This window comes from Rutilus rutilus (assembly GCF_951802725.1).
Source record: "Rutilus rutilus genome assembly, chromosome: 18".
NCBI lineage: Eukaryota > Metazoa > Chordata > Actinopteri > Cypriniformes > Leuciscidae > Rutilus > Rutilus rutilus.
Window position 1 is genome coordinate 34052383 of NC_140231.1, and position 27752 is coordinate 34080134.

Genomic DNA, 27752 nt, shown 5'->3' on the forward strand with positions numbered 1-27752 from the left:
CTGTGTTCGGCGCTTAAGAGTCACCAGAGCGGGCATCACAGATAGTGGCATAGTGCGCATTATAGCCACCATTAGAAAGGAGCGAGAACCACCACAAAACCAGCTTCTCCCCGATGAAACTGACCCGATCACACTTGACCACCCAGCTGGTGCAGATGTAGATGCAATCACCATACAATATTACACTTAATAAAAGCACACTGAAACTGCAGATAGGCCTCAAACTGTTTTATTGGTTTTGTGGGATGGGAGGGAGAAAGAGAAAGTTGCATTAATAAATATTCATACTAAAGTGTTGGTTAAATAAGTTCACATACTGATGTCAGTTTTATTCAGCTGTTTGATCTCCAATTTTATTTTAATTTTTTGGAGCCTCCTCAGCTCACAGTCCAGCTCCTTTAGTGTACAGTCTAGTTAGAGTCTCCTTTAGAGTGTGCAGTCTAGTTTGAGACTCCTTTAGTGTAGAGTCTCCTTTAGTGTGCAGTCTAGTTAGAGTCTCCTTTAGTGTGCAGTCTAGTTTGAGACTCCTTTAGTGTAGAGTATAGTTAGAGTCTCCTTTAGTGTGCAGTCTAGTTTGAGACTCCTTTAGTGTACAGTCTAGAGTCTCCTTTAGTGTGCAGTCTAGTTTGAGACTCCTTTAGTGTGCAGTCTAGTTTGAGACTCCTTTAGTGTACAGTCTAGTTAGAGTCTCCTTTAGTGTGCAGTTTAGTTTGAGACTCCTTTAGTGTACAGTCTAGTTAGAGTCTCCTTTAGTGTGCAGTCTAGTTTGAGACTCCTTTAGTGTACAGTCTAGTTTGAGACTCCTTTAGTGTGCAGTCTAGTTTGAGACTCCTTTAGTGTAGAGTATAGTTAGAGTCTCCTTTAGTGTGCAGTCTAGTTTGAGACTCCTTTAGTGTGCAGTCTAGTTAGAGACTCCTTTAGTGTGCAGTCTAGTTTGAGACTCCTTTAGTGTAGAGTATAGTTAGAGTCTCCTTTAGTGTGCAGTCTAGTTTGAGACTCCTTTAGTGTACAGTCTAGTTAGAGTCTCCTTTAGTGTGCAGTCTAGTTTGAGACTCCTTTAGTGTACAGTCTAGTTAGAGTCTCCTTTAGTGTGCAGTCTAGTTTGAGACTCCTTTAGTGTACAGTCTAGTTAGAGTCTCTTTTAGTGTGCAGTCTAGTTTGAGACTCCTTTAGTGTACAGTATAGTTAGAGTCTCCTTTAGTGTGCAGGCTAGTTTGAGACACCTTTAGTGTACTGTCTAGTTAGAGTCTCCTTTAGTGTGCAGTCTAGTTAGAGACTCCTTTAGTGTGCAGTCTAGTTAGAGACTCCTTTAGTGTGCAGTCTAGTTAGAGACTCCTTTAGTGTGCAGTCTAGTTTGAGACTCCTTTAGTGTACAGTATAGTTAGAGTCTCCTTTAGTGTGCAGGCTAGTTTGAGACTCCTTTACTGTACCGTATAGTTAGAGTCTCCTTTAGTGTGCAGTCTAGTTAGAGTCTTCTTTAGTGTGCAGTCTAGTTTGAGACTCCTTTAGTGTACAGTCTAGTTAGAGTCTCCTTTAGTGTGCAGTCTAGTTTGAGACTCCTTTAGTGTGCAGTCTAGTTAGAGTCTCCTTTAGTGTGCAGTCTAGTTTGAGTCTCCTTTAGTGTACAGTCTAGTTAGAGTCTCCTTTAGTGTGCAGTCTAGTTTGAGACTCCTTTAGTGTACAGTCTAGTTTGAGACTCAAGAAGAAGAACGTGATTATATAATGTAACGCTAGCCAAAGGATAAAAAAAACAAAAAACGGACGCTGCTTTAATTACGTTAAATGTTGTTAATGCGTTAAACTGAAAAACATTAATCGCACGCGTTGCCGTTGACAGCAGCACGGACATAACCGATGTGTTTATGTGAATACGCGGCAAGACGGAGGTTGTGACAATGTTTTCGTGTGTATTTGAGTGTAAGAGCAACAATGAACCCCGGTTGGGAAACGCTGGCATAGTCTATCATATGCCATTGCTTGGCCCTTGGGTGCATCCATGTTGTTTTGTATTTATCCGCTTGCCTAAAGAGAGTGTTGGTGACTGTGAGGTTGTTCTCTGCACACATACTCAGTAGCCTTAATCCGTTGGAGTTCATTTTACCTATGCCATGCTGACCAAGTACTCCCTTCCAGATCATGTGATCATTGCCAATTCTGGCGTTGAAGTCTCCCAGCAGGAGTAACTTGTCATTTATGGGAGTGGCTTTCACATGACTGTCCAAAAGGCTGTAAAAGCTGTCCTTGGTGTCATCACAACTTGGCAGGGTAGGTGCATAGACACAAATGATAGTGATGTTATGGTTGTGGTTGAGAGGAAAACAAAGTTTGATCATTCGCTCACTGATGCAAACCGGAAGGTCCGGGATTTGGCGCAAGAGGTTAGTTCTGATTGCAAAGCCAGTTCCGTATATTCGGTCTTCGTCTGCTTCTTTGCCTCTCCAGAATAAAGTATAGCCACCTTTGAGTTCTGCAACTGATCCTTTTCCGCCCTAAGGTCTCCACAAGACCCTTGCAGTGCCGCCTTCCTGGCCGATGGATCCCTAAATAGATCTCCTACGCCTAGTCCACCGGAACTGTCTTCACATGCTAGGGCAGGCATATCCCTGTCTCACCGGGGGTTTAAAACCCGTCGGCTGCCCTCACCTAGTTCAGCCGGCCCGTCAAAGCCGTTGCCCAGGGGGTGGGCGCTGCCGCATGCAAGCAGCTTCTAGGACCCATAGGTGAGAGCTGGGTGTAGGTGGGGACCAATAGAGGATAAGCCACCCCTCGAGAGGAGTGTGACAAGCTTTTTCCTCTTGAGGTGCTACCCCGACCATACAACCCCTACCCCCCTAACGCGCACGTGATTGGACAGAAAGTGAGGCTTCATTTGTCGTCAATCACGCGACTCTAGTAAACCAATACACACCCCGATAGGGGCCTTCACTAGAAATTGTGTCGCATGTGCGATACGCACATCGAAGCTTCATTGTCATATGTAACATCACTAGTTTAATGATGTATCAGTATCCAAAGAGGCAATCAACTCATCAGTTTTTATACTTGTGTTGTTTCCCACTGAAGTTAGGTACTAATCTTCACCTTTTCATATCCTTGAACTCCAGTAAATTCAACCAAGATGGCTGATTTCCTTTTAAGGTTCTAGAAGTAGGACCACAAGCTGTGTCCCAATGTGAAGGCTACATTCTCCGAAGGTCGCATTTGAAGGCCGTTTGCGTCACTGCGGCGCGACAAAGGCTATCCTGATTCAAAAGCGACGCCAAAAGCACCCTTTGTTTCCATGTGAAAGGAAGGATACATAAAAGGATCCTTAGTGGCCTATCCTACCCCATAAGTTATTGCGTGCCGGTGACGACTGCATTTTTAATAAAAAAAAAAGGCGGCCGAGAGTTCGTTGGTGGATGGAAAATTCACATTTAAATGTATTACGTTTTCATTTACCCAAATAGCTAGTGAAACCAGAGTTAAAAGCCACAAGTTTTTCATTCTTATAAACTTCATCTAAACTCATTCGTCACCTTTGTGTGGTTTCATTTGTCAGGTGGTTTGATGCAAAACTTGTGCTATAGTTTAACAACCTATTTGTAATATTTGCACTAGTCTTACCAATGAGAAGAAGCAGAAGTGTGTGTTTATGTGTGTGTTCAAGGACATAAAAGACTGTAGCTGTGTCCCAACGGAAAGGCTGCACCATGCAGCCGTCGTAGGATTTCCTAATTGCGTAACCAGGGGCCAGTTGTTCATAAAGTTTAAACTGGATCAGAATGATCCGGATTTGGAAATCCCATGTTGTGCTATCCAGGATCAGGTAATCCATCTTACTTTTGTGCCGGTTTTTCAAAGCAAAATTGGATTGGATCACCCTGATCTGGGGCCTCATTTATAAAGCTTGCGTACGCACAAAACGGGGCTGAAAACATGCGTACGCCAGTTCCTGCGCAAAAGGTGGGATTTATAAATAAAAACTTGACGGGAAAATTTGCGCACCTGCACGCCAACTCTGACCCATGCGTACGAACGTTTTGGAGATGGAGCACTTTGGCGACACCGATGGTGAGCTGGAGTTAAATGTATTTTTGGTCACTTTTATACAGAAAATCTAAAGAAAATTAAACATATACAGAAAGATTATACAAATACAATTTCAATCACCAAGCCTGTCACTTGAAGCAAATATCCATTCCTTCTTAAATGTCCACGGCAGCGAGCGTGTTGAGCCGTTTAGTGAAACTGACGCAAATAACAGTTTAAATAAATAAAATACTTCTGATATAAACATTTATATTAAATATGCCATTCAAATTAATGGAGTTAAACACTTAAACATGAAATCATTACTGAAGTTACAACATTTTTTTAAATTCAATCATTAGAAATATTTGTTGTGGATGCGATTGTTTTTGAACACTTTTCCTGTGGCGTGCTTTAATGTTTTAACCACAGAGATAATTGCTTATCATGATAATATCAGATTGTCTGAGAAAATAGTTTAGTGCAAATAATGCCCAAGGCCTATCTGTTTCCATTAAAAATATAAATCAATTAAAAATACAATTCGGCAAGTGGAAAAGATTGAGAAAAACTTTCTCTGAAATGTATTTTACACGATTTGATTTATGTAGGCTATTCAAAAACAAGGCAAGGATAGACAACTACTTGATTTGTATTAATGTAATGTTTCTTATACCGTTTATATCATTTGCATATGATTATTCATCCACGTGATAACGTTTAAGTTATCATGTGAATGAATAATCATATGCAAATGATATGTAGATGAGGATCTGCATAGTAAAACTAGGCGTTGTAAGCTCCATATATGGTTATTTCGGGTGGAGACGCATGTGCGCACAATCTTCCGCTGACTGGGATTTATAAAGTGAATTCTGCGCAGGTTCTGGCGTACGCACGGTTTTATAAGTCTGAATATTTTTTTGCGTACGCCATTTTTGGCTTTCGGGCGCACGTACACTTTTAGTAAGGTTCCTACGCACAGTTTTATAAATGAAGCCCCTGGATGTAAACTTTTTCCGATTACCAAATCTGGATTGCTGGTGCTCTACGGAACCCCCAAAGGGACATGGTCATGTAAAAAATATGAGATTGGGGGAAAACAAATATTTCAATGCTTTTGCGTTCTCTCAGAAAAGTTTTGTATAGCGTTCACCAAAAAAACCTTTATGTTCACTTGCAAAGATCTTTTGACTGGTTCATCTTTTATGATTGTGCCAAAGTAGCTTAGAAATTAAACTAATATTAAATATATTTTTGTTTGATTTTTACAGCTGTTTCGGGATTATTGGCGCCAAAATCTCTTTTACTTTACATTAGGCTACCAAAAGGCCAAATATGTAGCCTAATGTCTACTTCTAATGTATTACTTTAACAGTTAAGCTAATCAAAAGCAAAATAAAAATATGAGTGTGTAGGCTATATTACATGATACAAATGTTGTATTTTTGACCAATTTTAAAGTTTTACTACATTTTCTTCCTGGAATCCACCTTGAAATCCTACCCCCTGTTGGGATCAGGATAATCCTGTTTTTTTGGATCAAAGTTATCCAAATCCTACTGACAAGTTTTGAACAACACAAACTGAAGGTTTCATCCAGATTAAAACTAGGATTGGATCCCGTGATCTAATCTGATTTCAGATTCCTTCTTTCGCTTTTGAACAACCCATTTTCAAGATTTGATCTAATCCGATAACCAAAATCCGATCAGCTTACCTTTGAACAACTGGCCCCAGGTGTTCCTGGTATCCTTGTATCCAAGATAAATCATCAACACTGTCATCCCTTGTGTTTTATTTAACTAAATACATCATAATCAGCTAAAACGCATGTGCAGGTTACTTTACTTCCTGAACAAGCGCACACCTGAGTCCGGGTTGCTTTCACATTCACCGAACTCAGTGCAACCGAACTCAGATCACCTCCTCCAGGTAGTCTCGGGTTCGGTATACCCCAGTGCGCACCTGGGTCTGCATGAACCGTGTCCCGTTCTCAACTAAACTGCCAGTGTGAACACACCCTTCAACCATTTGTAACCTGCCTAGGAGACCAACTGAAACAGAAAACTGAGGCACAGAACTGAAACATGATAAAACAGCCATCCAAACATAAACTCAGATTATAACAGTCTTTGAATGCAGATTTATAACTGCTTCTTGATTCTGGCACTGTTTGTGATTTTCTGCAGGAGTGAGTTTACGGTCTTCTCAAATATTAAAATGTGGTTTGAATTTGTTTTACAACAAATCATTTTCTGAATGTGCATTGTGCCATTTTAGCTAAACATTTATATCTTTAGAAAGGCAAAACGTTTATGGTAACTTGACAATATTACACTTTAATGTAGTGTTCCTGCAGATTACGCTAGTCATTCTCAGGGAATGAATGGATAAGGCAATTACTTTGAATGCAATACAAGTCACTTTAGACCATCTGACACATGCACTAATGTAGTGAACGATCTGATGTAAAGTGTTGTGCAAAACAATGTGAAACTACAAGGTTCTGTTTAGAAAGTCTTTATTGCTGATATTTGACAGCCGTTTCAGCAGAAGTTCAGGAGTCTTCAGAAGAATCACTAACATACAAGAATGAATAAGATCATTTAAACTTATAAAGCGGGGTGCAAATGTCCCGATTATCCGGTTAGACTATTTTGTGATAATGATCGGCTGACTTTACAGATTTACATTACAAAACTGTTGTATGACATGGTTCATGTTAGTTTATAATACGACCAATAATTACAATACATTTGATCTTCTTGCTGTTTTTGTGGTCACCCTCTTAAACCTGAAAGAATAAACAGATTTAGTTGATCTGCAGTGTGTCAGTCTGAGTTTTTGATTGCGATCACATCACCTTAATCACAGCAGAACATGATTACGTCATTGAGAGCGGTGTCGTCTCCTTCGCTTCCCTGTGACGGTTCTATCCGGGTCTGTATGCCGCAGATTCCTGTTCCATCACACGTTGGGCTCCAGTTGCCCCAGTCGCCCCAGTTTGTGCCACCACCCTCCAGCTCCTCACCTCCACTGCATTTGAACCTGGAAAAAATTCAGATGTGACAATATTATGATAAAATATGTAATTGTGCTGTTGGATTGAATGTCAGTCACATGATCACCTGCAGCCGACAGCCTAATCACTGCAATCTTGAACAGCAGCACGACTACGAGTGTGATAGAACTAAACTATTGATGGGGAAAACTGAGCCCTTAAATAGCTAAATAAACCCAGGATGGGTCAGAAATTGTGTAAGAGGTATACACCGAGTAAGAGATGTTATAACTTATAGCAGCACACACTCACTTGATGTTATTTGCGGCCGTATCATCTCCAGATCCTCGGGAAGATTCAACTCTCAGCTGGAAAGCTGTCAAGAATCCAGAAGAACACTCTTGATCATATGTCCAGTCACCCCAGCTGAAGAAAACACAGAGAGGTTGCCTAATCAAATCAATTATCATTCAAGAAAATCTTCAATTTACTTAAATAGCTTAAACGCTTAATGCCAGAATTGTTTATAATTAGAGTCCATTACCCTCCTACGCTGGACTCGACTGAGTTATGGCGACGAGAGGCTTTGGACAGATCGACACAGCGAAGACGAATTACATTGAGCGCTGTATCATCACCACCAAAAATAAGAGGAGATTCCACCTTAAAAGAACAAGACAACCTTCCATTTGAAAGAGTTAACTGTAACCCAACCTATAGTAACACTTATCTTCATGCTTTTTAGTATTACACTTTAGAAACCTGGAATGCCCATTGGCCATCTTACCCTCAGAGTAAACCCTGCAGCGTACATTCCACTTGGACACATGTCCCTAGGCCCCCACGATCCCCAACCCATTCCGTTCGACACCGTCAGCTCAGATCTGTAAGCTCGGTCGCTGCTCCGCTCAGAAGGCCCTTCTGTGGACTGACTGCTCACATGCCCAATAATGGCTAGCAGTGAAAACATCATGGAAAAGAAGTGATGCATTGCTACAACACTGGTCTGAATACTTTACTGAGCTATATTAACTTTTACAAAGACTATCTGCAGAAAATGCTAAAGCAAAGACAGCATAATATTATTAGGAAGAAGCCTCATATTTATACACAAGAATCATTAACCACGATGTCCATTCCATCCAATCATAATACTCAAAGAGCAACCCCTACCATATTTGGCAAATTAAGAAATTATGTTTTATTAACAAAGTTCGGGAGGAGCACGTTCAGATAATTAAACCTAATTAAACACGTGTGGAGCACATTCAGATAATCAACCCAATCAACGAGTTAAGAGGTGTATATGTATACAGCAGATAATCACGCTTTGGGTCAATTGTTGTCAATTCTAGGCTTGTTGTCTTTCACTTGAGGTTTATTTAATTTTTTTATTCAGCTCTTGGCTACTAGGCATCTGGGTTTAATGACATATCAGTATTCAAAGAGGCAATCAACTCATCAGTTTTTATACTTGTGTTTAGTAATGGCAAAATGAGGCTTCCTGAACCACTGAGACCACGCAGTCCATTGCTTCAGCCAAAGGTTCATTACTTGAAGCTTCATTCAGCATTGCTCACTAGTGACACCTAGCTACTGTGCAAAGAAATAGCAGACAAATTCATTCATTCTGAACCAGTGTTCAGAGCCACGCCCCCGCCCCCCTCCTCCCTAATTTTATAAAAAAAAATCTTTTTTTTAATACAATTTTTTATATTTTATAAAAATATTTTTATAAATACAAATATTTATTTATTTATTTTGTAGGCTACTCACTGTTGATGTCTGTAACCTTTCATTTGCAATAATAAAAAGACATGATCAGACATTTGTCCATTACTGTGTATAATATAAAATATGTATCTTTCTCTGTCTGAATTTACTTGTGCAGAGTCACACACACAGTTTATTAATTATTCATATATTTTTTGGATAGTGACAGTATGAACAACAACAGTGACACTGTGTTGAGTGCAGTGCTTATGTTAGAGGGAGTGTAATAAAGTACATTTATTCATTTAGCAGATTATAGATAACAGATTAAAGTAAACTGCAACAGAATAGTCCGGAAGGAAGGATTACAATAGATTTTTTATTGAGAAACAGAATTATTTCAAGTGTGTTGGGGTTAAGACGATTCCTCTTCTTGGACAAAATCTCTCTAGCCTTGGAAAATATCCTTTCACAAGGAACAGGGGATGCAGGGGAACAATGGCAGTGGTACAAATGAGGACACTGATGCTTCTGTTGAGCCCAGACAGGGGAGGATTCCCTCTTTCTTGCTGGCTCCATTACCAGGAAAAAGAAGAGTCACAAAAAGCAAACACATCCAAAAAGGCAATCCAAATAAAAAAGCAGTCCAGTCCAGATGCAAAAATCCAGAGCAATCCAAATAATCTTATCTAATTAATATAACAAGACTATAATATAGCTAGGCCTACTATAATAATAATAATATACTATAACTATTCTAACCTGATAATGTAATAATATACAGCCCTCACATATGACACAACAGTTATCATCTAACTCTCTGACACTACTACAACTTCTTCTACTACTCCACTTTTTTAGCCCTTAAATGCATTTTGTTGTATATTTTTAATGTTTAGAAGTATAGAAAATTTGAAGTTAGTCTCTTCAGGTGTTTCGTTGATATCTTTATATTCTGTTTTGGCCATATTTTTCAACCTGTTCTGATTTTTCTGTTATCTATGATGTTTTGTGAACAATGACGTCACAGTATTTGCAGCGGAACTGCCAAATAAAGACATCGACTCCCGTCATATTTATTTCTCGCTGTGATTTTGTAGTCTAAGCTCAAGGATGCAGAAGTTACGAGAGGGTAAGTCAAAATGTTCGGTTGTTGGATGTAGTAACCCACACGCTTCATTACACTGTCTCCCAGCATCAGAACCTCTTCGAGGTGCCTGGTTGAGTTTTATTTTTCACAGAAATGTACCCATAAAGTCATTTTTGTGTGCACGAACGCAAAGCACTTCAAGGATAACTACTTCAGCAACAACAGGGTTTTTCCTGCATTGAACTTGTTTTAGCCCCCGCCAAAGGCTTATTTGATAGGCCTATTTCCCAAAATGGCGACCGAGACCGGAAGTAGGGTAGCGATACTTCCGGTCGCGCCGCTGCCCGCCATAGACATAATAAATACATGTCTATGCTGCCCGCTACGATCGCCATTCATTCTCAAAATGGATACAGCTTGTTTTCTCTGTCATTAATATATCTGACAAAAGTAAGAATAGCAGATGTTGTCCGTTTTGTTAATAGTTTTCGTGTAACAAGATCGAAATTGGACAAAGGTTACAAATTATTCTTGACGTTTGCTTACATAAAAAAAGTTCCATTCATTTAAATGGCATAGCACTTGATGACCATGCTCACACTTACTATAGCTAAATAAAATAAATAAATTGAAATGATGTCTGATTGTAGGCTATGTTTGAAATCTAGTGGCTTTTGTTAAAATTTCATGTTATTAAGTGTTCGTTTGTTCCGGAGATTGCAGCAATCTTCCACTAGTGACTAGATTATGGCTCAGTTTTCATGTTACCACCATGAATGAAACTAAGAATTGTACATCTTTACAGTGAATTTGACCTAACGTTGCTAGTAGGTCTAATAATGAAATTAAGGCAAATAATAAAAAAAATGGTTAGACTAAAAACATGAGTGAAGTGAGTGATATTACATGTTTTAAAAAATCATGATGTTACAAAATCACATTTTGCTGTCAGGTCCCCTTATGAAAAGAAAATTTATTTTCCTATATATGAATGATCAATATATTAAATGATTTAACAGTATATTTGAAAATATACAGAATAATATAATGTGTTAATATTACAATATATTGAATAATACATAAAGAATTTTCATATATTTAAAAATGTGAGACAATATATTTACTAATATATCATAATGCATGTAATTTTATATTCAATAATACACTTCATAATATATACAGGGATTAAAGTTATCAGTCGCTACGAGATTATACGATGGATTTCCGTCAATATCAGGGTTCCCTTATGTCTTAAATTCACTTTTCATAATTTGAATGCTGTAAATATGCTTACATTTCTCAAATAGTCTTAATTTTAGTTTGAATGGGAAGGACGGGTGAGAGGTTGAATGGGAATTAGGGTGGTGGCGCAATGGATTAGACACATGCCTTTGGTGTGAGACACCAATGTGTCCCTGAGCAAGACACTTAACCCCTAGTTGCTCCAGAGGCGTGCGACCTCTGACATATATATGTCCATATATATGGATATAAAATATATAATATATAAAAAATATATATATTATATATACGCTTTTGGATAAAAGCGTCAGCTAAATGAATAAATGTAAATGTAAAGACGAGGTGTAGGCTATTCACCCTGCTTAGGGGGATGTGATCAAAGCCTGGGGTGGAGCAAAAGCATGTTCCTCTCTCCACTCTAAGCGTTCTGTTATCACTCCGCTCCTGATCCACTCCGGGTTTCCCAGTCCTGCTCACGGAAAAACTGCTCCGTGTTCACTCATTTTTAAGAAAGTTACAGAAAACAACTTCTACAAACAATTTTAATTTGCCAACAGTTAATAATAATAAATGAAAGTGCATGACGTGCAAATCAGATAACAATCAAGTGCGATATAAACATGTTTTGTCAGGGCATCAGTCCCGAACTGGCATCAACACTTAACATCTGCTTACTCCTTCACACCACAGACACGTCATTTGCCGTCTGTGTCTGGCGTGATTTAACTTCTCCCCAGTTGGGGCCTTCACGGCCTGCGGTGTAAGATATCTACGAGCGGACTCTCGTAGACTCGTAAGTTACACGGACTTCATCCTCCGTGAAGTGCTTAACACACAAAAAAAGTGCCCCTCTTCTCTCGGTATAAACCAAATCCAGCGCTTTTTCAACATTTCGTCACAAGGAAAGCTGTGCAATTATAAATAGGGTTGTTTCTTCTATGAGTGCAAACATAGAAAGGTACGCAACAGGACTGGCCGCTTTTAGTCTCCGCATTTGTCCTCCGACTGCTAGTGCTAGCGCTTTCACCGGAAAAGAGTGTACCCTACTTCCGGTCTTGGCGGCCATTTTTGTGAAATAGGCCTATTGGTGAGTAATGTAGATGAACTGTCGCGCTTGTGACAGGGCGCATGTTTAACTGAAAGAACAAGCAGAGAGAGAGACCCGGTCGCGCGCTCTCTCTCTCTCTCTCTCTCTTCCGATCCAGGCGAAAGTGTAAACAAGACTTCACCGTCTCCAAACTAGGTGCTGTCTTGCTCTCTCTCTCCCTCGCACATATTAATCAAAATAAATCGACACCGTGGTAAAAGGTCGGAAGACCAAAGTTTCATGTGCAGCATTCGGAGATATTTTTTTCCTGAATTACCGTGTGAATTGTGCTAAATAAGTTGCCTTTTCTTTTTTGAAAAGCTTTCCGGGCATTAAGCAGACATAAAACAACACTTTAATAAAACAAAAAAACTATCCAATGATGAAATGTTTTCTGTGTTGACACAAATCTTGGATGTCCAAAAGTTTCTGTGCTGCTAGATAATCGTATCTCTGCTATCAAACTACAAAAATGGCCGAACGGGGTGGAGTTGAACCGAGTGTCACCTCTGCAGACTGGAGAGGGGGCGGGGTATGACGTGTCTCATTTGCATTTAAAAAGACCGCACCAAAACGAGTTGCTCTCAGACGCACATCAGAAAAGGGGCCTGTGGAGCTATAATAATGAGGAATTCAGACCCAAGCATTGCAGTTCCGCTTTATATAGACCACAAATGTATGATTTATATGTAAAAAGGAACGATTTAAAAGCATGATATGTCTCCTTTAAGTAGTGGTGGGCAGTTCGAGGCTTCATGAAACAATGAAACCGAAGCAAATGTGCCATATTGTGTCGAGGGTTCTAAACAATCCGACACCCGTCTCAATGGTGACACTTAGTGCTCACTTGCAGGTGTTGATCGGAAACAACCATGACAACGAGCCATTAAGAATTTTTTTATTTTTTATTTTATTGTATTTTTCTAATATGTGAAGCTTGTAACCTGTAGGCTCCTCACTGTGCATAATGTTATTTTGGTCCTGAAAAATTTATATTAAAGGGGTCATATAATGCCATTTTTGTACAAGCTAATGATTCTTTAGGGTCTAAATTAAACGTCTGTAATATACTTTAGTTAAAAATTCTCAATAGTATTGTAAGAAAACACTAATTTTACCTGGTCAAAAACAGCTCTGTTTTTAGCACGCCGTTTCAGTGCATGCGTCTTTAAATGATAATGAGCTTTGCTCACCCCGCCCCTCTGTTCTGTGCGCACACTGTTTGTAACACAATAACACAATAACCATAACGCAGTGTTCATTATAAACGTGGAATTATGAATTATATTGAGAACGTCGTACATAAAAAAACATGCCGTAATGTACCCTGAGTGTAAACCTGCATTCATCGTGAAGCGTGCAGCAAACGATTTTCAAAGATTAATATAAATATTAATATAAAGGTTAATAAAACGTTACACTCACTTCTTCTTCTGGAGGTGCAGCAGGAACAAGGGTTTTATTTATTTTTTCCGTACTATGCCGACTTCTCTCAACCGTGTAATGCTTCCGCTCAATACTAACCAGAGGCCCTGACACAATAGGCAGGTCTGATATGATCATATTCTCCGGGTCTGGGTGTGTGTGCATTAACAAGCCATTAGTTGATGTTAGAGTATGGTTAGTTAATAATGAATTAATTATGATGTGCCTCCTCAAGTAAAGTCATGACACAATGATGCACTTACAAATCATTAACTAAAATATGAATAAACATATACAATAAGAGTGTCATCCTTATTCCTTTACACCCATGGTACAAAACAAAAACAAAGATAAAAATAATGTGTAGCTTTTATTTTTATTTATACAATTAAACATATATGGACTTAAAATAAAGTCCAAACATACCTGTAAAGACACACATAACACGTTTACATGTAAAATAGGGAATAAGCTATAAGCTAATGCTAATTGAAGCATATTTAATAGTTAATTATTGTATAACCTCCTGTAACCTCCCAAATACAACATGCAAACATGTCTTTACTTATTAATTCTGTTTACCAAAGAAGTCAACAATTATGAGATTAAAATGCCAGCATTACCATAGGAACACAACCAATGTGCCGAGCGAGCACTGAGTGCGCCACTAATGAGTGTCCCACCAGAAACAAACCCTACATACTGTAGTTCCAGGAAGAAAAGTAGCTATTCTCAGAGAATGTCTAATAACATAGATATCATATATAAAGGCTAGATGTCTCGTGCGCACTGCTGGCCAATGTAGGTCGACGTCCGCACATGGCGGCCATCTTGCCACAGTGTACTCGCTCACTACTTCAATGGTGCATGTACTTTTAAATAACCATAACTGGCTCATTACTTTGAATGCAATACAAGTCACTTTAGACCATCTGTCCCATGCACTAACGTAATGAACGATCTGATGTAAAGTGTTGTGCAAAACGATGTGAAACTACAAGGTTCTGTTTAGAAAGTCTTTATTGCTGATATTTGACAGCCGTTTCAGCAGAAGTTCAGGAGTCTTCAGAAGAATCACTAACATACAAGAAAGAATAAGATTTCAACTTCAAAAGGGGTCTGCAAATGTCCCGATCATCCGGTTAGGCTTTATTTTGTGATAATGATCGGCTGACTTTACAGATTTACATTATAAAACTGTTGTATGACATGGTTCATGTTAGTTTATAATATGATCAATAATTACAATACATTTGATCTTCTTGCTGTTTTTGTGGTCACCCTCTTAAACCTGAAAGAATAAACAGATTTAGTTGATCTGCAGTGTGTCAGTCTGAGTTTTTGATTGCGATCACATCACCTTAATCACAGCAGAACACGATTACGTCATTGAGAGCGGTGTCGTCTCCTTCGCTTCCCTGTGACGGTTCTATCCGGGTCTGTATGCCGCAGATTCCCGTTCCGTCACACGTTGGGCTCCAGTTGCCCCAGTCGCCCCAGTATGTGCCGCCACCCTCCAGCTCCTGACCTCCACTGCATTTGAACCTGGAAAAAATTCAGATGTGACAATATGATAAAATATATAATTGTGCTGTTGGATTGAAAGTCAGTCACATGATCACCTGCAGCCGACAGCCTAATCACTGCAATCTTGAACAGCAGCACGACTACGAGTGTGATAGAACTAAACTATTGATGGGGGAAAACTGAGCCCTTAAATAGCTAAATAAACCCAGGATGGGTCAAATTGTGTAAGAGGTATACACTGGGTAAGAGATGTTATAACTTATAGCAGCACACACTCACTTGATGTTATTTGCGGCTGTATCATCTCCAGATCCTCGGGAAGATTCAACTCTCAGCTGGAAAGCTGTCAAGAATCCAGAAGAACACTCTTGCTTAGATGTCCAGTCACCCCAGCTGAAGAAAACACACAAAGGTTGCCTGATCAAATCAATTATCATTCAAGAAAATCCTCAATTTACTTAAATAGCTTAAACACTTAATGCAAGAATTGTTAATAATCGGAGTCCATTACCCTCCTACGCTGGACTCGACTGAGTTGTAGCGACGAGTGGCTTTGGACTTATCAACACAGTAAAGACGAATCCCATTGAGCGCTGTATCGTCACCAAACATAAGAGGAGATTCCACCTTAAAAGAACAAGACAACCTTCCATTTGAAAGAGTTAACTTTAACCCAACCCATAGTAACATTTATCTTCATGCTCTTTAGTATTACACATACACTTTAGAAACCTGGAATTAAACAAACAGCAACTCCACAGGTTTCAACCTTTGAATCGCTCATCAACCCCCATATTAGCAAAATAGAGTCAATGCCCAACTTACCCTCAGATTAAACCCTTCAGCGTACATTCCACTTGGACACATGTCCCTAGGCCCCCACGATCCCCAACCCATTCCGTTCGACACCGTCAGCTCAGATCTGTAAGCTCGGTCGCTGCTCCGCTCAGAAGGCCCTTCTGTGGACTGACTGCTCACATGCCCAACAATGGCTAGCAGTGAAAACATCATGGAAAAGAAGTGATGCATTGCTACAGCACTGGCCTGAATACTTACTGAGCTATATTAAATTTTAGGTAGACTATCTGCAGAAAATGCTAAAGCAGAGACAGTATAATTCTATAAGGAAGAAGCCTCATATTTATACACAAGAATCATTAACCACGATGTCCATTCCATCCAATCATAATACTCAAAGATCAACCCCTACCATATTTGGCATATTAAGTATAAATGATGTTTTATTAACAAAGTTCGGGAGGACCACGTTAATATAATTAAGATAATCAAACCTAATTAAACACGTGTGGAGCACATTCAGTTAATCAACCCAATCAGCGAGTTAAGAGGTGTATACATATAGCAGATAATCATGCTTTGGTTCAAAGGAGTCGTCAACTCTAGGCTTGTTGTCTTTCACTTGGGGTTTATTTTCCTCAGCTCTAGGGCCTATACCATGAAGCCGGTTTAGGTGGCTAGCCAGCTGTGTTTCAGTTTAGTTTCTGCCAACCCTGGGTTTTTCACAAATGTACTATACAATTCAGTACATGTTAAGAATTATTTTAAATCTTTTAATTCTGTTAATCTTATGATAGGATTCCCTAGACTCATTGCAACATGTAGGCTATGCAGTATTGCTGCAATCTCCACTGCTCTAGGAGAACATGAGGCAGATTATGTTAATAGGAAGTCCTATCACAGCCTTAATGTTCAGGTAGAAATGATGTGAATGTGAGATGATCATTTTCTGTGAGATGAATCTTTAAATGAATAGTAACATTAACAGATATAACAATGATCTACTTAACATTTTATCTGCAGACGACTTGTGGTCATGAACGTATGATCACAAGTTTGGATGCCAAATGGCCTGGCTCCAGTGCTTGACTCACGAATTTTCCGTGAGTCTGTGTTGTGTCAGCGCTTTGAGGAAATCAAGTTAAATTTGGTACAGTACAAAACACTGTTAATTTGAACTGAGATAACCCCCTGTTATAACCCCCTGTACACAATAACCCCCTGACCTCAGACAGGGCCACAGCACCGCTTCAATGTGGCCCTCAGTAAAACCAGAGTGAAGATAGAGATGACCTTTGGCATCCTAAAGGCACATTTCAACTGTGTTCGGCGCTTAAGAGTCAACAGAGCGGGCATCACAGATAGTGGCATAGTGCGCATTATAGCCACCATTAGAAAGGAGCGAGAACCACCACAAAACCAGCTTCTCCCCGATGAAACTGACCCGATCACACTTGACCACCCAGCTGGTGCAGATGTAGATGCAATCACCATACAATATTACACTTAATAAAAGCACACTGAAACTGCAGATAGGCCTCAAACTGTTTTATTGGTTTTGTGGGATGGGAGGGAGAAAGAGAAAGTTGCATTAATAAATATTCATACTAAAGTGTTACTTGGTTAAATAAGTTCACATACTGATGTCAGTTTTATCCAGCTGTTTGATCTCCAATTTTTTTTTTTTTTTTTTGGAGCCTCCTCAGCTCACAGTCCAGCTCCTTTAGTGTACAGTCTAGTTAGAGTCTCCTTTAGAGTGTGCAGTCTAGTTTGAGACTCCTTTAGTGTACAGTATAGTTAGAGTCTCCTTTAGTGTGCAGTCTAGTTAGAGTCTCCTTTAGAGTGTGCAGTCTAGTTTGAGACTCCTTTAGTGTACAGTATAGTTAGAGTCTCCTTTAGTGTGCAGTCTAGTTTGAGACTCCTTTAGTGTACAGTATAGTTAGAGTCTCCTTTAGTGTGCAGTCTAGGAGTCTCCTTTAGTATGCAGTCTAGTTTGAGACTCCTTTAGTGTAGAGTATAGTTAGAGTCTCCTTTAGTGTGCAGTCTAGTTTGAGACTCCTTTAGTGTACAGTCTAGTTAGAGTCTCCTTTAGTGTGCAGTCTAGTTTGAGACTCCTTTCTAGTTAGAGACTCCTTTAGTGTGCAGTCTAGTTTGAGACTCCTTTAGTGTACAGTCTAGTTAGAGTCTCCTTTAGTGTGCAGTCTAGTTTGAGACTCCTTTAGTGTGCAGTCTAGTTAGAGTCTCCTTTAGTGTGCAGTCTAGTTTGAGACTCCTTTAGTGTACAGTCTAGTTAGAGACTCCTTTAGTGTACAGTCTAGTTAGAGTCTCCTTTAGTGTGCAGTCTAGTTTGAGACTCCTTTAGTGTGCAGTCTAGTTAGAGACTCCTTTAGTGTACAGTCTAGTTAGAGTCTCCTTTAGTGTGCAGTCTAGTTTGAGACTCCTTTAGTGTACAGTCTAGTTAGAGTCTCCTTTAGTGTGCAGTCTAGTTTGAGACTCCTTTAGTGTACAGTCTAGTTAGAGTCTCCTTTAGTGTACAGTCTAGTTAGAGTCTCCTTTAGTGTGCAGTCTAGTTTGAGACTCCTTTAGTGTACAGTCTAGTTAGAGTCTCCTTTAGTGTGCAGTCTAGTTTGAGACTCCTTTAGTGTACAGTCTAGTTAGAGTCTCCTTTAGTGTGCAGTCTAGTTTGAGACTCCTTTAGTGTACAGTCTAGTTAGAGACTCCTTTAGTGTACAGTCTAGTTAGAGTCTCCTTTAGTGTGCAGTCTAGTTTGAGACTCCTTTAGTGTACAGTCTAGTTAGAGACTCCTTTAGTGTACAGTCTAGTTAGAGTCTCCTTTAGTGTGCAGTCTAGTTTGAGACTCCTTTAGTGTGCAGTCTAGTTTGAGACTCCTTTAGTGTGCAGTCTAGTTTGAGACTCCTTTAGTGTACAGTCTAGTTAGAGTCTCCTTTAGTGTGCAGTCTAGTTTGAGACTCCTTTAGTGTACAGTCTAGTTTGAGACTCAAGAAGAAGAACGTGATTATATAATGTAACGCTAGCCAAAGGATAAAAAAAAAAAAAACGGACGCTGCTTTAATTGCGTTAAATGTTGTTAATGCGTTAAACTGAAAAACATTAATCGCACGCGTTGCCGTTGACAGCAGCACGGACATAACCGATGTGTTTATGTGAATACGCGGCAAGACGGAGGTTGTGACAATGTTTTCGTGTGTATTTGAGTGTAAGCGCAACAATGAACCCCGGTTGGGAAACGCTGGCATAGTCTATCATATGCCATTGCTTGGCCCTTGGGTGCATCCATGTTGTTTTGTATTTATCCGCTTGCCTAAAGAGAGTGTTGGTGACTGTGAGGTTGTTCTCTGCACACATACTCAGTAGCCTTAATCCGTTGGAGTTCATTTTACCTATGCCATGCTGACCAAGTACTCCCTTCCAGATCATGTGATCATTGCCAATTCTGGCGTTGAAGTCTCCCAGCAGGAGTAACTTGTCATTTATGGGAGTGGCTTTCACATGACTGTCCAAAAGGCTGTAAAAGCTGTCCTTGGTGTCATCACAACTTGGCAGGGTAGGTGCATAGACACAAATGATAGTGATGTTATGGTTGTGGTTGAGAGGAAAACAAAGTTTGATCATTCGCTCACTGATGCAAACCGGAAGGTCCGGGATTTGGCGCAAGAGGTTAGTTCTGATTGCAAAGCCAGTTCCGTATATTCGGTCTTCGTCTGCTTCTTTGCCTCTCCAGAATAAAGTATAGCCACCTTTGAGTTCTGCAACTGATCCTTTTCCGCCCTAAGGTCTCCACAAGACCCTTGCAGTGCCGCCTTCCTGGCCGATGGATCCCTAAATAGATCTCCTACGCCTAGTCCACCGGAACTGTCTTCACATGCTAGGGCAGGCATATCCCTGTCTCACCGGGGGTTTAAAACCCGTCGGCTGCCCTCACCTAGTTCAGCCGGCCCGTTAAAGCCGTTGCCCAGGGGGTGGGCGCTGCCGCATGCAAGCAGCTTCTAGGACCCATAGGTGAGAGCTGGGTGTAGGTGGGGACCAATAGAGGATAAGCCACCCCTCGAGAGGAGTGTGACAAGCTTTTTCCTCTTGAGGTGCTACCCCGACCATACAACCCCTACACCCCTAACGCGCACGTGATTGGACAGAAAGTGAGGCTTTATTTGTCGTCAATCACGCGACTCTAGTAAACCAATACACACCCCGATAGGGGCCTTCACTAGAAATTGTGTCACATGTGTCGCATCGAAGCTTCATTGTCATATGTAACATCACTAGTTTAATGATGTATCAGTATCCAAAGAGGCAATCAACTCATCAGTTTTTATACTTGTGTTGTTTCCCACTGAAGTTAGGTACTAATCTTCACCTTTTCATGTCCTTGAACTCCAGTAAATTCAACCAAGATGGCTGATTTCCTTTTAAGGTTCTAGAAGTAGGACCACAAGCTGTGTCCCAATGTGAAGGCTGCATTCTCCGAAGGTCGCATTTGAAGGCCGTTTGCGTCACTGCGGCGCGACAAAGGCTATCCTGATTCAAAAGGGACGCCAAAAGCACCCTTTGTTTCCATGTGAAAGGAAGGATACATAAAAGGATCCTTAGTGGCCTATCCTACCCCATAAGTTATTGCGTGCCGGTGACGACTGCATTTTTAATAAAAAAAAAAGGCGGCCGAGAGTTCGTTGGTGGATGGAAAATTCACATTTAAATGTATTACGTTTTCATTTACCCAAATAGCTAGTGAAACCAGAGTTAAAAGCCACAAGTTTTTCATTCTTATAAACTTCATCTAAACTCATTCGTCACCTTTGTGTGGTTTCATTTGTCAGGTGGTTTGATGCAAAACTTGTGCTATAGTTTAACAACCTATTTGTAATATTTGCACTAGTCTTACCAATGAGAAGAAGCAGAAGTGTGTGTTTATGTGTGTGTTCAAGGACATAAAAGACTGTAGCTGTGTCCCAACGGAAAGGCTGCACCATGCAGCCGTCGTAGGATTTCCTGATTGCGTAACCAGGGGCCAGTTGTTCATAAAGTTTAAACTGGATCAGAATGATCCGGATTTGGAAATCCCATGTTGTGCTATCCAGGATCAGGTAATCCATCTTACTTTTGTGCCGGTTTTTCAAAGCAAAATTGGATTGGATCACCCTGATCTGGGGCCTCATTTATAAAGCTTGCGTACGCACAAAACGGGGCTGAAAACATGCGTACGCCAGTTCCTGCGCAAAAGGTGGGATTTATAAATAAAAACTTGACGGGAAAATTTGCGCACCTGCACGCCAACTCTGACCCATGCGTACGAACGTTTTGGAGATGGAGTACTTTGGCGACACCGATGGTGAGCTGGAGTTAAATGTATTTTTGGTCACTTTTATACAGAAAATCTAAAGAAAATTAAACATATACAGAAAGATTATACAAATACAATTTCAATCACCAAGCCTGTCACTTGAAGCAAATATCCATTCCTTCTTAAATGTCCGCGGCAGCGAGCGTGTTGAGCCGTTTAGTGAAACTGACGCAAATAACAGTTTAAATAAATAAAATACTTCTGATATAAACATTTATATTAAATATGCCATTCAAATTAATGGAGTTAAACACTTAAACATGAAATCATTACTGAAGTTACAACATTTTTTTAAATTCAATCATTAGAAATATTTGTTGTGGATGCGATTGTTTTTGAACACTTTTCCTGTGGCGTGCTTTAATGTTTTAACCACAGAGATAATTGCTTATCATGATAATACCAGATTGTCTGAGAAAATAGTTTAGTGCAAATAATGCCCAAGGCCTATCTGTTTCCATTAAAAATATAAATCAATTAAAAATACAATTCGGCAAGTGGAAAAGATTGAGAAAAACTTTCTCTGAAATGTATTTTACACGATTTGATTTATGTAGGCTATTCAAAAACAAGGCAAGGATAGACAACTACTTGATTTGTATTAATGTAATGTTTCTTATACCGTTTATATCATTTGCATATGATTATTCATCCACGTGATAACGTTTAAGTTATCATGTGAATGAATAATCATATGCAAATGATATGTAGATGAGGATCTGCATAGTAAAACTAGGCGTTGTAAGCTCCATATATGGTTATTTCGGGTGGAGACGCATGTGCGCACAATCTTCCGCTGACTGGGATTTATAAAGTGAATTCTGCGCAGGTTCTGGCGTACGCACGGTTTTATAAGTCTGAATATTTTTTTGCGTACGCCATTTTTGGCTTTCGGGCGCACGTACACTTTTAGTAAGGTTCCTACGCACAGTTTTATAAATGAAGCCCCTGGATGTAAACTTTTTCCGATTACCAAATCTGGATTGCTGGTGCTCTACGGAACCCCCAAAGGGACATGGTCATGTAAAAAATATGAGATTGGGGGAAAACAAATATTTCAATGCTTTTGCGTTCTCTCAGAAAAGTTTTGTATAGCGTTCACCAAAAAAACCTTTATGTTCACTTGCAAAGATCTTTTGACTGGTTCATCTTTTATGATTGTGCCAAAGTAGCTTAGAAATTAAACTAATATTAAATATATTTTTGTTTGATTTTTACAGCTGTTTCGGGATTATTGGCGCCAAAATCTCTTTTACTTTACATTAGGCTACCAAAAGGCCAAATATGTAGCCTAATGTCTACTTCTAATGTATTACTTTAACAGTTAAGCTAATCAAAAGCAAAATAAAAATATGAGTGTGTGTAGGCTATATTACATGATACAAATGTTGTATTTTTGACCAATTTTAAAGTTTTACTACATTTTCTTCCTGGAATCCACCTTGAAATCCTACCCCCTGTTGGGATCAGGATAATCCTGTTTTTTTGGATCAAAGTTATCCAAATCCTACTGACAAGTTTTGAACAACACAAACTGAAGGTTTCATCCAGATTAAAACTAGGATTGGATCCCGTGATCTAATCTGATTTCAGATTCCTTCTTTCGCTTTTGAACAACCCATTTTCAAGATTTGATCTAATCCGATAACCAAAATCCGATCAGCTTACCTTTGAACAACTGGCCCCAGGTGTTCCTGGTATCCTTGTATCCAAGATAAATCATCAACACTGTCATCCCTTGTGTTTTATTTAACTAAATACATCATAATCAGCTAAAACGCATGTGCAGGTTACTTTACTTCCTGAACAAGCGCACACCTGAGTCCGGGTTGCTTTCACATTCACCGAACTCAGTGCAACCGAACTCAGATCACCTCCTCCAGGTAGTCTCGGGTTCGGTATACCCCAGTGCGCACCTGGGTCTGCATGAACCGTGTCCCGTTCTCAACTAAACTGCCAGTGTGAAAACACCCTTCAACCATTTGTAACCTGCCTAGGAGACCAACTGAAACAGAAAACTGAGGCACAGAACTGAAACATGATAAAACAGCCATCCAAACATAAACTCAGATTATAACAGTCTTTGAATGCAGATTTATAACTGCTTCTTGATTCTGGCACTGTTTGTGATTTTCTGCAGGAGTGAGTTTACGGTCTTCTCAAATATTAAAATGTGGTTTGAATTTGTTTTACAACAAATCATTTTCTGAATGTGCATTGTGCCATTTTAGCTAAACATTTATATCTTTAGAAAGGCAAAACGTTTATGGTAACTTGACAATATTACACTTTAATGTAGTGTTCCTGCAGATTACGCTAGTCATTCTCAGGGAATGAATGGATAAGGCAATTACTTTGAATGCAATACAAGTCACTTTAGACCATCTGACACATGCACTAATGTAGTGAACGATCTGATGTAAAGTGTTGTGAAAAACAATGTGAAACTACAAGGTTCTGTTTAGAAAGTCTTTATTGCTGATATTTGACAGCCGTTTCAGCAGAAGGTCAGGAGTCTTCAGAAGAATCACTAACATACAAGAATGAATAAGATCATTTAAACTTATAAAGCGGGGTGCAAATGTCCCGATTATCCGGTTAGACTATTTTGTGATAATGATCGGCTGACTTTACAGATTTACATTATAAAACTGTTGTATGACATGGTTCATGTTAGTTTATAATATGACCAATAATTACAATACATTTGATCTTCTTGATGTTCTTGTGGTCACCCTCTTAAACCTGAAAGAATAAACAGATTTAGTTGATCTGCAGTGTGTCAGCCTGAGTTTTTGATTGCGATCACATCACCTTAATCACAGCAGAACATGATTACGTCATTGAGAGCGGTGTCGTCTCCTTCGCTTCCCTGTGACGGTTCTATCCGGGTCTGTATGCCGCAGATTCCCGTTCCGCCACACGTTGGGCTCCAGTTGCCCCAGTCGCCCCAGTTTGTGCCGCCACCCTCCAGCTCCTCACCTCCACTGCATTTGAACCTGGAAAAAATTCAGATGTGACAATATTATGATAAAATATGTAATTGTGCTGTTGGATTGAATGTCAGTCACATGATCACCTGCAGCCGACAGCCTAATCACTGCAATCTTGAACAGCAGCACGACTGCGGGTGTGATAGAACTAAACTATTGATGGGGAAAAATAGCGTCCTTAAATAGCTAAATAAACCCAGGATGGGTCAGAAATTGTGTAAGAGGTATACACGGAGTAAGAGATGTTATAACTTATAGCAGCACACACTCACTTGATGTTATTTGCGGCCGTATCATCTCCAGATCCTCGGGAAGATTCAACTCTCAGCTGGAAAGCTGTCAAGAATCCAGAAGAACACTCTTGATCATATGTCCACACACCCCAGCTGAAGAAAACACAGAGAGGTTGCCTGATCAAATCAATTATCATTCAAGAAAATCTTCAATTTACTTAAATAGCTTAAACGCTTAATGCCAGAATTGTTTATAATTAGAGTCCATTACCCTCCTACGCTGGACTCGACTGAGTTATGGCGACGAGAGGCTTTGGACAGATCGACACAGCGAAGACGAATTACATTGAGCGCTGTATCATCACCACCAAAAATAAGAGGAGATTCCACCTTAAAAGAACAAGACAACCTTCCATTTGAAAGAGTTAACTGTAACCCAACCTATAGTAACACTTATCTTCATGCTTTTTAGTATTACACTTTAGAAACCTGGAATGCCCATTGCCCATCTTACCCTCAGAGTAAACCCTGCAGCGTACATTCCACTTGGACACATGTCCCTAGGCCCCCACGATCCCCAACCCATTCCGTTCGACACCTTCAGCTCAGATCTGTAAGCTCGGTCGCTGCTCCGCTCAGAAGGCCCTTCTGTGGACTGACTGCTCACATGCCCAATAATGGCTAGCAGTGAAAACATCATGGAAAAGAAGTGATGCATTGCTACAACACTGGTCTGAATGCTTTACTGAGCTATATTAACTTTTACAAAGACTATCTGCAGAAAATGCTAAAACAAAGACAGCATAATATTATTAGGAAGAAGCCTCATATTTATACACAAGAATCATTAACCACGATGTCCATTCCATCCAATCATAATACTCAAAGAGCAACCCCTACCATATTTGGCAAATTAAGAAATTATGTTTTATTAACAAAGTTCGGGAGGAGCACGTTCAGATAATTAAGCCTAATTAAACACGTGTGGAGCACATTCAGATAATCAACCCAATCAACGAGTTAAGAGGTGTATATGTATACAGCAGATAATCACGCTTTGGGTCAAAGGAGTTGTCAACTCTGGGCTTGTTGTCTTTCACTTGAGGTTTTTTTTTATTCAGCTCTTGGCTACTAGGCATCTGGGTTTAATGACATATCAGTATTCAAAGAGGCAATCAACTCATCAGTTTTTATGCTTGTGTTGTTTCCCACTGAAGTTAGGTTCTAATCTTCACCTTTTCATGTCCTTGAACTCCAATGGCTCCAACCAAGATGGCTGATTTCCTTTTAAAGGGGACATATCATGCTAAATCCACTTTTTTAGCCCTTAAATGCATTTTGTTGTATATTTTTAATGTTTAGAAGTATAGAAAATTTGAAGTTAGTCTCTTCAGGTGTTTCGTTGATATCTTTATATTCTGTTTTGGCCATATTTTTCAACCTGTTCTGATTTTTCTGTTATCTATGATGTTTTGTGAACAATGACGTCACAGTATTTGCAGCGGAACTGCCAAATAAAGACATCGACTCCCGTCATATTTATTTCTCGCTGTGATTTTGTAGTCTAAGCTCAAGGATGCAGAAGTTACGAGAGAGGGTAAGTCAAAATGTTCGGTTGTTGGATGTAGTAACCCACACGCTTCATTACACTGTCTCCCAGCATCAGAACCTCTTCGAGGTGCCTGGTTGAGTTTTATTTTTCACAGAAATGTACCCATAAAGTCATTTTTGTGTGCACGAACGCAAAGCACTTCAAGGATAACTACTTCAGCAACAACAGGGTTTTTCCTGCATTGAACTTGTTTTAGCCCCCGCCAAAGGCTTATTTGATAGGCCTATTTCCCAAAATGGCGACCGAGACCGGAAGTAGGGTAGCGATACTTCCGGTCGCGCCGCTGCCCGCCATAGACATAATAAATACATGTCTATGCTGCCCGCTACGATCGCCATTCATTCTCAAAATGGATACAGCTTGTTTTCTCTGTCATTAATATATCTGACAAAAGTAAGAATAGCAGATGTTGTCCGTTTTGTTAATAGTTTTCGTGTAACAAGATCGAAATTGGACAAAGGTTACAAATTATTCTTGACGTTTGCTTACATAAAAAAAGTTCCATTCATTTAAATGGCATAGCACTTGATGACCATGCTCACACTTACTATAGCTAAATAAAATAAATAAATAAATTGAAATGATGTCTGATTGTAGGCTATGTTTGAAATCTAGTGGCTTTTGTTAAAATTTCATGTTATTAAGTGTTCGTTTGTTCCGGAGATTGCAGCAATCTTCCACTAGTGACTAGATTATGGCTCAGTTTTCATGTTACCACCATGAATGAAACTAAGAATTGTACATCTTTACAGTGAATTTGACCTAACGTTGCTAGTAGGTCTAATAATGAAATTAAGGCAAATAATAAAAAAAATGGTTAGACTAAAAACATGAGTGAAGTGAGTGATATTACATGTTTTAAAAAATCATGATGTTACAAAATCACATTTTGCTGTCAGGTCCCCTTATGAAAAGAAAATTTATTTTCCTATATATGAATGATCAATATATTAAATGATTTAACAGTATATTTGAAAATATACAGAATAATATAATGTGTTAATATTACAATATATTGAATAATACATAAAGAATTTTCATATATTTAAAAATGTGAGACAATATATTTACTAATATATCATAATGCATGTAATTTTATATTCAATAATACACTTCATAATATATACAGGGATTAAAGTTATCAGTCGCTACGAGAGTATACGACGGATTTCCGTCAATATCAGGGTTCCCCCCTGTCCTTATGTCTTAAATTCACTTTTCATAATTTGAATGCTGTAAATATGCTTACATTTCTCAAATAGTCTTAATTTTAGTTTGAATGGGAAGGACGGGTGAGAGGTTGAATGGGAATTAGGGTGGTGGCGCAATGGATTAGACACATGCCTTTGGTGTGAGACACCAATGTGTCCCTGAGCAAGACACTTAACCCCTAGTTGCTCCAGAGGCGTGCGACCTCTGACATATATATGTCCATATATATGGATATAAAATATATAATATATAAAAAATATATATATTATATATACGCTTTTGGATAAAAGCGTCAGCTAAATGAATAAATGTAAATGTAAAGACGAGGTGTAGGCTATTCACCCTGCTTAGGGGGATGTGATCAAAGCCTGGGGTGGAGCAAAAGCATGTTCCTCTCTCCACTTTAAGCGTTCTGTTATCACTCCGCTCCTGATCCACGCCGGGTT

At 39.5% G+C, this 27752-nt stretch overlaps 4 protein-coding genes across 4 annotated transcripts in view; all 4 read right to left on the reverse strand.

Annotated features, from left to right (window-relative positions):
- Positions 1-27752, reverse strand: part of cUnh18orf54 (chromosome Un C18orf54 homolog) — a 143575-nt gene that overhangs the window by 59851 nt on the left and 55972 nt on the right. The gene's annotated exons all lie outside the window — the stretch shown is intronic.
- Positions 6519-8191, reverse strand: LOC311277067 (vitelline membrane outer layer protein 1-like). Its single transcript, XM_084387211.1, has 5 exons — positions 7803-8191; positions 7560-7678; positions 7328-7441; positions 6878-7062; positions 6519-6808 (listed from the first exon to the last, which is right to left on the reverse strand). The coding sequence occupies exons 1-4, from the start codon at positions 8004-8006 to the stop codon at positions 6879-6881; spliced, it is 621 nt and encodes a 206-aa protein (XP_084243337.1). The 5' UTR covers positions 8007-8191; the 3' UTR covers positions 6519-6808; position 6878.
- LOC311277075 (vitelline membrane outer layer protein 1-like) lies at positions 14575-16316 on the reverse strand. The gene is made up of 5 exons (XM_084387221.1): positions 15925-16316; positions 15611-15726; positions 15379-15492; positions 14933-15117; positions 14575-14863 (listed from the first exon to the last, which is right to left on the reverse strand). Exons 1-4 carry the CDS (start codon positions 16126-16128, stop codon positions 14934-14936), a joined length of 618 nt encoding a protein of 205 aa, XP_084243347.1. The 5' UTR covers positions 16129-16316; the 3' UTR covers positions 14575-14863; position 14933.
- Positions 23720-25385, reverse strand: LOC311277064 (vitelline membrane outer layer protein 1-like). The gene is made up of 5 exons (XM_084387208.1): positions 24997-25385; positions 24754-24872; positions 24522-24635; positions 24071-24255; positions 23720-24001 (listed from the first exon to the last, which is right to left on the reverse strand). The coding sequence occupies exons 1-4, from the start codon at positions 25198-25200 to the stop codon at positions 24072-24074; spliced, it is 621 nt and encodes a 206-aa protein (XP_084243334.1). The 5' UTR covers positions 25201-25385; the 3' UTR covers positions 23720-24001; position 24071.